Raw genomic sequence first — 16,778 nt, 5'->3', positions numbered from 1 at the left:
GGTCAAAAGGTCCCCTGATCTCCATGAGGACTCACTTCCTCATATATGAAAAGATACATCAGCAGCAGGTAGATTGCTTTGGTAGTTGTCAATTAGTTGGTTCTCTCACCATCTACCACATGCCTAGTCTGGCATCTTTGGCTTTAAAGAAACACTTAGCTTGGTTGATGGAGGTACTACCAAGTTAGTCTTAGTCAAAAGTGAAAATTCAGAAATTTACAGTTGATACCAAAATTGGCAGTGCCGGGGGATAATGAGAAAATAATTAGATTATCCTAGGTTGCATAAATGGGCTTGTTATTGGGATTAAATGGCATTCAATCCAGAGATGTGTGAGGTGGTGTATTTTGGGAGGACAAACAAGAGAAGGAAATGCATATTAAATGATGGTCTGCTGCAATGTAGATGAAAAGAGGACTCTTGGACTACATATTCACAGATCCCTGACAGTATCAGGCTCAGTTGATAAAGTGGTTAAGAATGCAGATGGGATATTTGCCTGTATTAGTTGAGCAGTGATGCACATTCCGATAATGCTGGAGAAGGAGAAGAGATTTATAAGATGGAGGTTTATTGAGAATTATATTTGTGAGAAGAGACCAAGTTCTCCAGGATTATTTTCTTTGTGAAATACAGGGAGACTTGTTTGTGGCATAACATGTCATAAGAGACTTGGACAGTGGACAGAAAGGATAAGATTTCTTTATTAGTCACATGTACATCGAAACACACAGTGAAATACATCTTTTGTGTAAACTGGTCTGGGGACAGCTCGCAAGTGTTGTCATACTTCCAGCGCCAACATAGCATGCCCACAGCTTCCTAACCATATGTTTTTGGAATGTGGGAGGAAACCGGAGCACCCGGACAAAACCCATGCAGACACAGGGAGAACAAATCCTTACAGACAGCGACCAGAATTCAACCGGGGTCACTGGCACTGTAATAGCGTTATGCTAACCACTATACTACCATGCCTACCAACAAGGGAGCTTAACAGAAAGGGCATCTATAGCCATCTGAAAACCTACAGAGTTATGAGCGCTGTTCCCAAAATGATTTCCCACTGAAACTCTGATCACCTAGCCAGGCTCATTTTCCAATACAAGGTCTAGTATGGACCCTTCCCTGCTTGGATGATCTATGTACTGTGTCAAGAAACCCTCCTGGATGCACCTAACAACTTCTGCCCCATCTAGGCCTCTGACACTAGGGGAGTCCCAGTCAACATTGGGGAAATTAAAGTCATCTACTGCAACAACCCTGTTGCTTAAAGAAAAAGGAAGCATATATAAGGTTTAGGTCACTGAAATCAGACAAGGCCCTTGAAGAATATAAAGGAAGCAGGAAAGAACTTAAACATGAAATTAGGGCCAGAAGTCCTTGCCAAGTAGGAGAATCCCAAGGTATTTTATATGTATATTAGGAGCAAGAGGGTAGCAAAGGAAGGATAGATCCACTCAAGGGCAAAAGAGGTGATTTATGCATGGAACCAGAAGTGGGTGAGGTTGTTAATGAGCACTTCGCATTGGTATTCATTGAGGAAAAGGGCATGGATGATGATGACTTCAGAGAGAGGTATGTTGATAGTCTAGGCATGTCGATTTTAAGAAGGAGTTGGTGCTGGGTATATTCAAAAACACTAGGGTGGATAAGTCCTCGGGATCACGGAACCAAGCGAGGAAATTGCTGAGGCCTTCACAAGGATCTTTGTGTCCTCTTTAGCCACAGACAAGGTGCCAGAAGCCTGGAGAATAGCCAATGTTATTCCTGTTTTAAAAAAGTGCAACAGGGACAAACCAGGAAATTAGAAGCCAGTGATCATTACATCAGTAGTAGGGAAAATATTGGGAAGCTTCTCAGGGGCAGGATTCGCTTGCATGGACTTATTAGCAATAGTCAGCATAGCTTTGTGTGGGGGAGGTTCTGTTTCACAAATTTGAGGAAGTGACAAAGATGATTGATGAGGGTAGGCAGTGGATGTTGTATACATGGACTTTAGTAAAGCACTTGACAAGGCCCCTCATAGTAGGCTGGTCCAGAAGATTAAGTCACATGATGAGTTGGTAAATTGGATGCAAAATTGGCTTGGCTTAGAAGACAGAGGGTAGTAGTAGATGAAGGTCTGAGCTCATCCCATTTCCACCTGTATTCTCATCCAAATCATTAATATGTATGATAAACAACAGGGGACCCAGCACTGATTCCTGTGGCACACCACTGGTCACAGGCCTCCAATCTGAAAAACAACCCTCCTCTACCACCCTCTGCGTTCTACGACCAAGCCTATTTTGTATCCAATTGACTAACTCACCCTAGATTCCATGTGATCTAACCTTCCAGTCCAGCCTGTGATGTGGGACCTTGTCAAAGGCCTCGCTAAAGTCCATCTAGACAGCGTCTACAACCCTGCTCTCATTAGTCCTCTTGGTCACCTCTTCAAAAAAACTCAATCAAATTCATGTGATGACTTCCCACTCATAAAACCATGCTGACTATCCCCAACCAGTCTTGGCCTTTGCAAATGCAGACGGATCCTCTGTCTCAGAATCCCCTCCAGTAACTTTCCCATCATTGATGTTAGGCTCACTGGCCTGTAGTCCCTTGGCTTCTCCTTGCAGCCCTTCTTAAATAAAGGCACAACCTTAGCCACCCTCCAGTCTTCTGGTACCTCATCCATGGGTAAGGAAGGTACAAAATTAATTCCCAGGGCCCCAGCAATTTCTTCTGTTGCTTCCCACAGCACCTGATAAGGCACTGGGGATCTCTCCACGTTTATACACTTCAAGAACGCCAACATCTCCACTTTCCTAATGTCAATATGTTTCAGGACGTCACTGTTCTCTGAACTTGATCCTTGAACTTCCATGACCTCCACGCTAAGTACAGACGAGAATTATTCATTTCAGACATTACCCATTTCCCATGGCTCCACACATAGATGACCACACTGATCCTTAAGAGGACCTATTCTTTCCCTAGCTACCCTTTAGCTCTTAGTATACTTTTGGAATGTTTTAGGATTCTCATCTGCCAAGCATATTTACTGTCCCCTTTTTGCTCTTCTGATTTCCGTCTTCAGTGTACTCTTACATTTCTCATACACCTCAAGGGATTCATTTTATCCCAGCTTACTACACTTGACATATGCCCCTTTTTTCTCCTGACCAGACCCTTAATATCCCTCCTCTGCTCAGGTTCCCTAATCATGTTAGCCTTACCCTTCACTCTAGCAGGAATATTCTGGCCCTGAACTCTCTCTATCTCACTTTTAAAAGCCTCCCACTTGCAAGATATCCCTTTACCTGCTAACAGCCTTTCCCAGTCAATCATTACCAGTTCCTATCTATTGCCATCAAAATTAGCCTTGTCCCAATTTAGGACTTTAGCTTGTGGATCAGTCCTTTCTTTTCCATAACTATTTTAAAACTAATAGAACTATGGTCATTTGAAAATTCGGGCCGAGAAGTGGCAGATGGAGTTTAATTTGGACAAATGTGAGATGTTGCATTTTGGGAGGTCAAATGCAAGAGGAATGTATACAATAAATGGCAGGACTTTCAGAGCATTAATGTGCAGAGAGATCTTGGGGTGCAAATCCATAGCTCCCTGAAAGTGGCAACACAAGTGAATAAGGTAGTAAAGAAGGCATACATCACGCTTTCTTCATTGGTGGAGGCATTAAGCATAAAAGTTGGGAAGTCATGTTGCAGCTGTATGAAACTTTGTCTTGGCTACATTTGGGGTATTGTGTGGATTTCTGGTCACCACACCATAGGAAGGATCTGGAGGCTTTGGAGAGGGTGAATAAGAGGTTTACCAGGATGTTGCCTGGATTGGAGTGTATTCGGTATAAGGAGAGGTTGAACAAACTTGGATTGTTTTCTTTGGAGTGTCGGAGGCTGAGGAGCGGTGTGACAGAAGTATATAAACTTATGAGAGGCATAGGTAAGGTAGATAGAGTCTTTTTCCCAGGGTAGAAATGTATTGAATGAATACTGAAGGATGTAAGTTTAAGGTGAGAGGGGAAAAGTGTAACGGAGATTTGCAAAGAAAGTTCCTTACACAGAGAATGGTGGGTGCCTAGGCTATGCTGCTCGGGGAAGTGGTAGAAGCAAATATGATATTGACATTTAGATAGACACATGAACAGGCAGGGAATGGAGGGATATGAACCGTGTGCAGGCAGAGGGGATGAATGTAGTTTGGCATGTGGTCAGCACAGGCACAGTGGGCCAAAGGGCCTGTTCCTGTGCTCTACTGTTCTATGTTCTACGTGAGAAACTGAGGGTGGTTGAGACACAAACCCTCACCACATTTAAAAAGTACCTGGATGAGGAGTTAAGTGTTATAATCCATATTGGTAAAGATCAAGATCTAGATTAGTCGTCGTCTTTTTTGTATGGTCTGGATACATTCTGCTGAATTTCCCTTTTCTATGTCATAAATTTCTCTGCTGTGATTCTACAAAATTTTTCATCTAGATTAAGGAGAACTAAGAGGTATGTTAATGGAGGGGTGTGTGTGGGGGGGGGGGGAGTGGGGTTCCCATTTCGTGCTTGTCTGAATATGTGAGGTGACATAGAATTAGGTATAAGTGTGTGGTTCTCCAGGGTACTTCCATCTGAATTTATTTCACCACGCTCTCTACTTCTAATGAGTTCATCCTGCTGATGGAATAGGTTATAACTAGAGATGCTGGTGAGGGAGTCTGAAGCATTGGAGAATTGCTTGATTTTGTTGATTGACTGGTCTGTAGGTCAGCTCCTCATACATTGGTATTGTTTTTCCTTTTTTAAATTGAAGTTAAATTGAAGTATTTGAGAATCTCTCACTGGGTATTTTGTCCAACCTTATTCTTTGATGGTGTGCCTGGACTTTAATGCTCTCAGAAAATATCAGAAAATGGCAACAGATTGCAATCAGTGTTATAAAAATAAATTAACGAGCTAACTTTGTTACCATTGAATATAATTGTATTTTAATTGAAGTGTGATGATAGATCTTGTGAATTGTTGCATTTTTAAATTATGCCAGTAAAGACTTAAATACAGTGGGAAACCATTAAGAATTGCCATCTTGCTTCTGGCCTTGTTAATAAATGTCTGTTGTATCAGCTGTCACCAGTTACATGATCATTTGGTCTGAAAATGAGGTTTTTCTTTTTTGTTAATTAATATCTAACTCTTCTGTGCAAGTGAATGTACTATATAGTACTAAGAGATCAATTTCACTGCCTTTAACTGCTGTTTGCAGTTGGCAGACTGGCAGAACTATTAGATAAAGTTGCATAGAACAGTAAATTATATGGAGAGGTGAAATGTAGCCCTCTTCATTATTCATTAGGATGAAGTTACAGCCCTGGACAAACTTACTAGTGCGCAACAGGATTAGAACATTGATGACAAAGGCAGGGAGGCAACTGCCCATTAATAATGTAGTGGCATATGATCATCTCTCGGTAGTTTGTAATGTCAATGTTTCCCTCATGTTGGGCCAACAATCTGCCCCTCATCTGAACCATGTCCTTTTATAGAGAGCAGAGTCGGCTTCAACTGGCATGACAGTATTTTGAATTATCACTGTTTCTCTATGTTAAATCCAAAATACCTGGTTTCAGACAAAAACTTGTAGAAAGTATGGTGTCCAAGATCAGTTTGAGATGTTACATGTTCCAGGAACTTGAAGCGTATCTTTAAGAAACCTTTAAAATATCTTCCATCTTTTTGATGATTATCTTGCCATTACTCATGTTCTAGTGACACATTGACAAATAGGCAACCAATCAAAATGCAATACACACAAAGTGCTGGAGGAACTCAGCAGGTCAGGCAGCATCTATGGAGGTAAATAAACAGTCAACGTTTCAGGTCAAGACCAATCAAAATGTTGTTATACGTTGAATAATGACCCAGGATTTGTGATCAATGATAAAGCAATGGCCCTAATCACAGACTTCAAACAAAGTTCCCCTCAACATCACATTCCCATCATCTACTGCTGTCAGGAGTCATTTCATTGGGGATACTTGGTATTTTATAGCCCTGATGTCTTCAAGTTGTTTGAGCAGCCAGAAACATCAAGCCAGATCATGAACCCTCAGGCCTGCTGTTTCATAAACAACAATCAGCAAAACCTTCCTCTCTGGTCAGCTCCTCTGTAGCATTTGAGTTTGCACATTGAAATGCAGAAGTCAAATGGCAGAGCACTAACATACTGAGCTGAAGGCCTAGATCCATTCCCACAACTTTATTCCAGTCATGGTGACCCTAAACATATGAATTTATACCTTGACTAAAAAATTAAGTGCAGGCAAATGGATTGTTTGTCTTAATTTTAGTACTTCAAGATGCTTTTGAAAAAATGTATTTTAATAATATTTATTCTTAACTATATGGGCCAATTTAAACTGTTTTAACGATTATCAGACATTTAAAAATCATTAAAAGGCTTTGATGATCAGAGAAATATGATTAATCAATACATGGATTTTCAGCAGACCTTTGAGAAGCTTCTACCTTATTGATTGGCTGACTGGCAGAAGGCAAACAGTGGGAATAAAGGGGGCCTTTTCTGGTTGGTTGCCGGTGACTAGTGGTGTTCCGCAGGGGTCGGTGTTGGGTCCGCTACTTTTCACATTATATGTTAATGATCTGGATGACAGAATTGAGGGCTTTGTGACCAAGTTTGTGGATGATACAAAGATAGGTGGAGGGGCAGGTAGTGTTGAGGAAGCAGGGAGTCTGCAGAAGGACTTGGACAGGTTAGGAGAATGGGAAAAGAAGTGGCAGATGAAATACAGCGTAGGGAAGTGTATGGCCATGCACTTTAGCAGAAGGAATAAAGGTGTAGACTATTTTCTGAACAGAGAACGAATTTAGAAATCGGAGGTGTAATGGGACTTGGGAGTTCTAGTGCAGGATTCCCTAAAGGTTAACTTGCAGGTTGAGACAGTAGTAAGGAAGGCAAATGCAATGTTAGCATTCATTTTGAGAGGACTAGACTATAAAAGCAAGGATGTAATGCTAAGGCTTTATAAGGTGTTGGTCAAACCACATTTGGAGTACTGTAAGCAGTTTTGGTCCCCATATCTAAGGAAGGATGTGCTGGCGTGGGAGAGGGTCCAGGGGAGGTTTACGAGAATGATCCTGGGAATGAAAGGGTTAACTTATGAGGAGTGTTTGATGGTTCTGGGTCTGTACTCACTGGAGTTTAGAAGGATGAGGATTGAAGGATTGAAACCTACCGAATATTGAAAGGCCTGGATAGAGTGGACGTGGAGAGGATGTTTCCTGTGGTGGGAGAGTCTAGGACCAGAGGACACAGACTCAGAATAGAAGGATGTCGCTTTAGAACAGAGATGAGGAGGAATTGCTTTAGCCAGAGGCTGGTGAAACTGTGGAATTCATTGCCACAGATGGCTGTGGAGGCCAAGTCATTGGGTATATTTAAAGCGGAGGTTCATAGGTTCTTGATTAATAAGGGTGTCAAAGGTTACGGGGAGAAGGCAGAAGAATGGGGTTGAGAAGGAAAAATAAATCAGCCATGATGAAATAGCAGAGCAGACTTGATGGGCCGAATGTCCTAATTCTGTTCCTATATCTTATGGTCTTGTGATTAATTTTCTCTTATTTTATGATGGGAAATAACATGCTAACAGTATAATATTAGCAAATAAAAATAAACAATATAATCATAACTGGGAACAATTCAGAACGTAAAGTTACAACCTAGCCACTACCCTATGTTTTAGGTCTAAGGCTACGTTGCCAATTACAGCGAGGTTAAAGTCTGGCTGGGCTCAGTAGTAAGGCTCTTACCTCTAAATCACAAAGATGTGGGTCAAGCCTTGCCTAAGACTTGAGAATGTAATCTAAAGAACAGTACTAAGGGATTGTTGTATTATCAAAGAGTGACATTGTTGAGGTAGGACTTTCATGCGAGGGACCATTTTCCTTTTCAGCTGAATGTAAAGATTCCATAACACTCTTGGAAGGAAATTGCTGCCGTCATGGCTAACTTCCAACTCTCTCTCAATAACATCGACACGGAATACCTAGTCATTTATATATCGGTTCTCATTCTGGAACCTTACTTTGTACTGATTGGCATTGCTGTCCACAAATTGTATAAATAAGTGACTACATTTAAAAAATAGCTTTGTCTGTGAAGTAGTTTAGAATGGTCTGAGGACTTGAAACCTTTTCATTTAAAACGCATCTATTTATTTGCTTGTTTTTTTCAAGTATAACTTAAACTAAATATACATGGCAGTAGTAGGAAGACCACCCAGACTCATATGGTTGGGAATATCCTTGTCCTATGCTGCATGAGCACAGGCCAGTAATTTTCCCCAGTCCACAAACCTTGCTGGTGAAAGTGGCGGCAGGCAAGAGCAGGGTCCAGGAGCCGCAAAGAGAAGAGCAGAATTGCAGAGGCAGCAGTGAGGGAGGGCAGGTTCCTAAAAGAGGCAACAGGGTCCCAAATGCATCAGAATAAATAAATAGTTGTTCGTGATTTGAGTTAGACAATGTGAGATATTAAAAGGATTGAGGGTAAAGTAGGCTTAGACGGGACAAGATTGTAATTAAATTGATGATGCCTCTGTTGAGGGAAACAAGGAACCAACATATAGAGGATGTTAAGCAGCCGCAGTGGGCATTATCATTATCTTATGACCCTTAAGGACAAGCTAGAGTGTTGAGATATTGAGTATGTTCAGGACAATCTTGATCTACAAGTATTCTGTGGTGGAGGAGGGGTCCAAAGTCGAACAGTAGCTACAGAATCACTTATCCACCGAGCCTCAGCCCAAGCAGACTTCCTCTTCTGATCATGTGCTTAATGAACTTGAATGGCACAGATCTGTTGAATGACTCTGCTTGAATACAGAGTATATTAAAAAATAAGCCATCAAACCTAGTGCACTACAGCCCATTGGCAGACGATAAAGGCCCGACTTGAACTGCATTAAGCAGTTTGCATGTCACAGAGTTTGGAGATGATCAATGCTTGTATCAGTGGTGTTAGTTATAGCTCAGAGCTAGCATAACAAATGAATGGCTTGGCTGACAGACAGGAAACAGAGAATGGGAATAAACGATATTTCCTCAGGGTGATAGGCAGTGACTAGTGGGGTTCTTCAGAGATCAATGCTTAGACGCAGCTGTTTGCAATGTGTATCAATGACCATGAAACCAAATCTGATATTTATTTATTAGTCACATGTACATCGAAACACACAGTGAAATACGTCTGTTTGCGTTGCTAAGAATGTGCTAGGGGCAGCCCGCAAGTGTTGCCACTCTTCTGGCGCCAACATAGCATGCCCACAGCTCCTAACCTGTACATCTTTGGAATGTGGGAGGAAACCGTAGCACCCGGAGGAAACCCACGCAGACACGGGGAGAACGTGCAAACTCCTTACAGGCAGCAGCGGGAATTGAACCCAGGTCGCTGGCACTGTAATAACATTACGCTAACCGCTATGCTATGCTACCGTACTGTGCCGTGCAGTTTGCTGATGACACGAAACTGAATGACGTTATGAGGAGAGCACAAAGGCTTCAAGATGATTTGGGCAAATTGAATAAGTGGGCAAGTACACGACAGATGCAGCATCATGTGGATAATTGTAAATTAATCCACTTCAGTTTCTTGAGGTGGTTTTGTGTTACAGAAAATCACAGTACAGATTGTTTTCTAGGAAAGTAACCATTCCACCCCACCCCTAACTCCAATAATGTGGGGGTCACCTATATGCAGGTCCAGCAAGCAGTTAAGCAGGCAAATGATGTGTTGGCCCTCATTGCAAGAGGTTTTGAGTACAGGAGCAAGGATGTTTTGGTTCACTATACATGGCTTTGATGAGACCCACCCCAGGAATATTGTGTGCAGTTTTAGTCTCGTTTCTTTCTCTGAGAAAGCATACACTTGTCATAGAAAACTGCAGCAAAAGTTCACCATACTGCTTCCTGGGATAGCAGGACTGTCATATGAGAAGAGGTTGGGTCAACTAGCATTTAGAAAAATGAGATGGGATTTACTTGAAATATACAAAATTCTGACTGAGTCAGACAGACTGGTGTGGGGAGAATATTTCCTCAGGTGTCTGGAACTAGGGGTCATAGTCACGGGATACGGGGTAAGATGAGGAAAACTTTCTTCACTCCAAAGCTGATGAACCCATGGAATTCACTGCCACAGTAGGTAGTGGAGGCCACATTATGGAATGTATTTGAAAAGGTGCTAGATAGATTTCTAGACACAAAAAGCATCAAAGGGATGTGGGGAGGGAATAGAAAAATGATATTGAGATAGATAATCAGCCATGATGATACTAAATGGCAGAGCAGACACAAAAGGCTATTCCTCTCAGCCTCAGTGTTTTTTATGCTTCATTGGCATACATACTAAACTAGAATGATACTGAGAAAATTAGCATGGCCGCTGCACAATGATCATACACACATTCATAAAAATTCAATGACTATGTACATTTTGGTTTGTTTTGGGGAGTTTGAGTGGACCCTTCAGGATAAAGAGGGATACAGAGAATCTGCTTCAAGATAGTTGGCTACTGAAAGACCTTGACAGAATGCTTTGCATAAAATTAATCATTTTTGTTTGTCTCTTTCTTTCCCCACAGAAGTTCCCAGAACTTAAGTTCAAGTATGTTGAAGAGGAGCAGCCGGAGGAGTTTTTTGTTCCATACATTTGGTCATTGGCTTATAACTCCACTGCTGAATTGTATTGGAATCCACAGCAAGTCCAGCTTTTTACAATGGATTCTGGCTGATAACCTGCTTCTTGGGATGATTGGTGGTGGGGAGGGGGTAAAAGGGGCTAAGTTAACAAAACAATTGTATAAGAAGAGCAAGAAACTTTCGTCCAAATTTCACATGCTCTGCACCTTCAGTAGAATGGTGAATGGGCAGGGAAAAGAGAATTGAGGACTCAACATAAATTGTCATTCATGTATCAGAGTACTGCTTCAAATGGCCGGAAGCAACTAATTATAATTGTCAACGTTTCAATTTCTTGAATAGTTAGTTGTATCAAAATGAATCACTTTGCCTATCCAGGGTAAAAGGTGATATGTCCCTGCCCAAGTAGTAAATATGGGGGGAGGAGAGGAATATGAAATATCCCATGAATGCAACACTCGCTTTTTCCTATCTAGATTCAGAATACCAATATTGCTTGTTGCTTGTAATAATGTTCAATTAAAATGTTTTAGAATGCAGTCTTCCTGATCCAGGCGAGTTATTTGTAGGTAAAAAAACTGAGACAGAATAGGGTGTTGTTTTATTTAAGTGATAATAAAAGCTTTAAGAAAAGAATTTGTGTACTCGGTAGCGATATTGCAGGCTCTGGACAAATGATGGAGGTACTGTCCAGCTCTTATCTTGACAACCAAACGAGCAATTATACTGTCAAATGAATACTTTTTAAATGGAAGTTCTTAATTGCATTTTGAAATGCCTTATGTGCACAATTATGAGCAAAGTATAAAATCAGAATGTTGTTTGATAAATATAAACCAGTAGAAATGTATTTTCAATTGAAGAATTTAGATTAAAATAAAACTTTAATATCATTTGATTACTTACTGGATAAATGTTCCTTCCTGGTTGTTATATAGAGCTAAATAAACCAGGAAGAGTACAATTTTGGATGTATTCACAGAATAGTTCACCTGTAACTTACTGCAACAAATACTTATCTCAAAGTACCTAGTAATATAGGAAGTGATGATGGCACTCCAATTGCAGATGATAAATGGCAGAACCAAACAATGACTTCATCTGAATTAACCAGTTTGCATGTCACTAATGCCATACCTGACATTTAGAACTAGAGAGGGAAATACCTATACTCATTTAAATCCTTTGCAGAAATTACACAATAAAAGTTTGTCTTAAACAAAAACATGGTAGGATTTGGTACTGGACCAAGATCTTGTCTGCCTATTAAGATAAATCCCATGAATCTGCATGAAGAATTTCAGGTAGCTTTCTCCAGAATTCTAATCACAATCCAGCACCAAATTAAATAACCAACCATTGTGTGGGGGATCATCTTTGTGTATACAATTGTTACTTAATTAGCCCAAGCCATATAACTTCAAAGTAAACAAAAACAGAAAATGCTGGAATCACTCATCAGCTCTTTGGCCTGAAACAATAGCTCTGTACCCCTTTCCACAGGTGCTGCCTGACCTACTGAGTGTCTCCAGCATTTTTTTGTTCTTGTTTTTGATTTTCAGCATCTACAGTTTGTTGATTTTCAGACCTTCAAAGTAATTTATTATACATGAAGCACTTCGCTATATCCTGAAAACCATTGCAAATTGTTACTTAAATGAAACTCCACACTTTTACCTGCAAAATTTTTAATAACAACTAAGTACCCGTCAGCAAACAAGACATTGCATCCAAAATAGAGCTCCTTATTGGTTTGCCATCAACATAACTAGTGATATTGTCAAAGTAAGTCTCCCAGATTTTATAACACTGGGATCTACTTCATGTCCCAGTCTTTTTTAGGTCTTGTAGGACCAGAAAATGTTGTTTCAATAGTAGTTTGTCAAGCACATATGATGCCATGACATAAGATCTTGCCTCTACATTGCATGTGCACACTGGGCAAAGTCAGTGTAGATGTGGAATGATAAGCCCTCACAGTTTAGCTGGTCCAAGGGAAAACCAGCTTCATATTACTTAATATTATTCTGTAATGCATGATAGAGTTACCTCTGCATAAGGCCTGTGCATAAATTTTTGCAGAACATTGACCTACTGTATTTATTCTGTAAGAATAGTAGTTCCCATTATCAAGAATGAATTTTCACAACGGCAGCGTTTGTAACTGTTTCATGTGTTTCAGTTTTGAGGCCCGACGTTTAGATGGTCAGTTTTTGTTCTTTCATAGTTTGTAGGTGTTGCTGGCAAGCCAGCATTCATTGTCCATCCCCAAATCCCCTTTACCAGCATTTTAAAAGTCATTCATTTTGCTGTTGGTCTGGAGTCATGGGCCGGATGAGAACAGCAGAATTCCTTCCTTTTAAAACGTTAATGATCCCAAGAGCTTTTTACAACAGTCCGATAATTTCATGATATTCCAGAATACTTAATTAACTGAATGTCACCACCTGTAGGTGGTGCACACAACATACTGACTTGAAAGTATTTCCCTGTTCCTCCATTGTTGCTGGAAACAAATCCTGGAACTTGCTACTCAATAACACTGTGGGAATACCTTCAAGAAGGCATCTCACCACCACCTTCTCAAAGGGAGATTAGGGATGGATAATAAAAGCTGGGCTTGACAGCAATGGCCACATTCTATAGATGGCTAAAACAAAATCTTCTGTTGCAGTGTTGGGATTTGAGCACGTCTCCACATCATTAGCACAGGGCTCTGAATTATTTTGTCCAGTTAATTATTATGCTAGCCCAATGGATTTTATACTTGTTACAAATGAGTTGAAATAAAAACCAAGTGGCATCACCAGAACTCATAGGAAACACATTTGCCTGGATGTTTGATTGTACAGTACTGTTTATTTCACCATTGTGTCTGGAGAGAGATGTGATGTGATGTGATCATTTCTGTATCATTTTACATCACTCTGGAAATGCAACTAGGTATTTCTTGGCATAAGTCACACTAGCGTGCCTGACCTAATTTATATCATTTGATGCATGCCTGAAGTGGAATTCCACATGCAGTACCATATTTGCAGCATTGTAGGGAAAGTTGGTCGACGTTGGCCCTGGAGCACCCATCGTTGGTCACCCCTGAAGTAACTGGGTTTTATTATCACTGCACTGATCTGGGATCCCACAAAAGTAAATGCCATTACTTCTGTCATGTGCTTTTGGCCACTGCACATTACCCAGCTAATACCATTCTCATTCCTCAACCCTCTGTTACCAATCACCTGTCCCTCAAACTGCCTCTGTTCTCCAATCCTACCCCCTCCCCACCCTAATAAGGCACGGATTTTTTTTTTCTTTCCCACCCTCTCCCCACACCCAAGCCAGAACCACACCACTGCACCTGCAGCTTCAGCTGGACAGTGGTTTGGGACACTTTAAACCACCCCCATGCCCAATGGCTCACAGGAGCCAAGGGGGAGACGTCTCGGTGACCCTGTTCAAGGGTGAAGAGAGTTTAGCAAGTGTGTCCGGAGTGTCCCACTCAGGGTGAACCAACCAGTAATTAAATTAATTAAGACTGCAGATCAAGCCAATAACTGAGATATTGATTTGACACATTAACTATTTACATGTAATTTTTGCAGCTTACGATTGAATAATATTAACACATCAGGCAATTCGTGCTGTGGTTAAATCTATTGTTTAGTGTGTTCTTTCTAGCCCTTCAAATAAAGGTTATACATTTGAAACCTGATTGAATCAGCTGATCACAGTCAGAAAAAAGGGCACTGTAATTGATCTTAAATAGGGAGGGCAGAAATCATCTGTTTTTTTTCTCTTCACTAATCTTTACTGAAGTTTAGAGAAACAAAGGACTGTAGATGTTGGAATTTAGATGAAAAACACAATGGTGCTTGAGGAACTCAGCAGGCCAGGCAGCATCCATGGAGAAAAGCAGGCAGTCAATGTTTTGGGTCAGGACCCTTCTTCAGGACTGAAGATAGGAAAAGGTGAAGCCCAATATATAGGAGGGAAAAGCAGAACAGTGATAGGTGGACAAAAGAGGGGAGGCGGGATGGGCACAAGGTGGTGATAGGCAGGTGCAGGGGAGGAAGGGAGAGCAAATCCACTGGACATCTTGTTTGGACAGTGAAAGTCAAGGTTATGCTATGGTGTTCCCAGAGTGACATAGCCCATAATGCAAATTTTCTAAACTGTGGGGGGGGGGGGGGGGGGGGGGGGTAGTTTGTGTCAATGGAACTGTGTCCAGGTTGAGTAGGAGAAAATGGAAGAAAAGCAAGAAAAAATGGGAAAGACAAAAAGATAATTAAACTAATGTCGGAATGAGCTATATTGCAAGATTATACAATCTGTTTTATTTTAGCTTGAATAAAAATCACCATTGTGATTTAAGGAAGCGTTCATTTATGAAAAGTAGTCTCAGCATGCAAAAATATGAGTAAAGGAATTAAAGCAATGTAAAATGCTTACATTTATGTAGTCATTTATACCTCAATCTCAAATTACATTATGCAGAGAAGGAGGGAGGTCTTCCAGAATCCTAGCTAACACATTCTCAGCTAATCAAACAGCAAAACAATGCCTGCTGGTTCATCTAGTGTCATTTGCAGCATCTTGCTGAGAATAAAATGACTGCAGTAATTGACATCATATCAATGAATAGTTCTAAATATACTATTCTAAATATTTAATTTATGTGAATTTGAGATATTTGATTGATATTTTATGGTGATAAATAAATGCAAATGCCACTTCATTGCACCATTTTCTGGCAGAATAATGTCAATTTAAATTTGCTGTTTTGTGTCTTGAATTTTAGTTAAGCTTCTAAACACCCCTGAAAACCCCAGGCATCTTAGCCTGTGTGCACTGTGACAATACTTGCAGAGAACATGTTGCTAGGCTTCATTCCCAGGTTCCTGGCATATGATCAACAGTTCAATAAATGGTGATCAGAGTAATTCCACTGAATTTTCCTTGAGATTGTATTTGTCATAATTAACAATGACCACACCCGAGATGTAAAGCTTTGATGCAGAACTAGAATGCAGCTGAATTGGGAAAAGTTTTTAGAATTCTATCTTCATATTTGTGTAATTTTATTTTCCATTCTTTTGTTGTACAGTTTTATTTATGTCACAAGATTTTTTCTGAATTAAATTCATCTCAAACATATCAAATAATTGGTCTAGATTTGCCTTTCTTCCTCTAGTTAGTAATTAGTTTATTATTGTTACATGTACTGGAATACAGTGACAAGCTTTTGTTTGCATGCCATCCAGACACATCATTCTATACATCGAAGTAGTACAAAAAGAAAACAATAATAGAATGCAGAATATAGTGTTATAGTTACAGAGAAAGTGCAGTGCAAGTAGAGAAGTTGAGAGATCAAAAGTTCCTCTTTATTATATAAGAGGTCCGTTCAAGAGACAAATGGCAGCAGAATAGAAGCTGTTCCTTGAGCCTGGTGGTACATGTTCTCAAACTTTTGTATCATCTGCCCAATGGACGGGGGAAGAAGAGAGAATGACCAGGGTGGGAGGGGTCTTTGATTATGTTTGTCGCTTTTCTGAGGCAGCAGGAAGTGTCGACAGAGTCATGGGAGGGGAGGCTGGTTTGCATGATAGACTGGGTTGCGTTTATAACTCTGCAATTTCTTGTGGTCTTGGGTAGAGCAGTTACCATACCAAGCTGTCATGCATCCGAATAGGATGCTTTCTGCGGTGCATCTGCAAAAATAGGTGAGGGTCATTGAGGACATGTGGAATTTCCTTAGCCTTCTGAGGAAGTAGAGGCACTGGTGTGCTTTCTTGACCATAGCATATACGTGGCAGTTGGTGGTCATATTTATACCTAGGAACTTGAAGCTCTCAACCATCTGCACCTCACTACCATTGATACATACAAGGGTGTGTGCTCCGGCCCACTTCCTGAAGTCAATGACCAGCTCTTCTGTTTTGCTGACATTAAGGGAGAGGTTATTGTCTTGACACCATGTCGCCAGACTCTCTATCTTCTTCCTGTACTACGTCTCGTCATTGAGATCTGGCCCACTATGGTGGTGTCATCTGCAAACTTGTAAATGGAGTT

At 40.7% G+C, this 16,778-nt stretch overlaps 1 protein-coding gene and 1 non-coding gene across 5 annotated transcripts in view; both read left to right on the top strand.

Moving 5' to 3' along the window:
• dym (dymeclin) overlaps window positions 1-16,000 on the top strand; it is a 275,633-nt gene extending 259,633 nt beyond the window's left edge. For all 4 annotated transcript variants that reach the window (XM_052039238.1, XM_052039219.1, XM_052039228.1 and 1 more), the window contains one exon: window positions 10,649-16,000. In XM_052039238.1, the coding sequence (XP_051895198.1) occupies window positions 10,649-10,798 (150 nt within the window). In that variant the 3' untranslated portion in view covers window positions 10,799-16,000. The remainder of the gene's footprint in view (window positions 1-10,648) is intronic.
• On the top strand, window positions 10,393-10,495 carry LOC127567585 (U6 spliceosomal RNA). The gene has a single exon (XR_007955924.1). It is a non-coding gene; the product is annotated as a U6 spliceosomal RNA (small nuclear RNA).
• Window positions 16,001-16,778: the final 778 nt, after the last annotated feature.

Source organism: Pristis pectinata, chromosome 2 (assembly GCF_009764475.1).
Source record: "Pristis pectinata isolate sPriPec2 chromosome 2, sPriPec2.1.pri, whole genome shotgun sequence".
NCBI lineage: Eukaryota > Metazoa > Chordata > Chondrichthyes > Rhinopristiformes > Pristidae > Pristis > Pristis pectinata.
The sequence above is the reverse complement of the archived record's forward strand: the minus strand, read 5'-3'. Positions and strand labels throughout refer to the sequence as shown.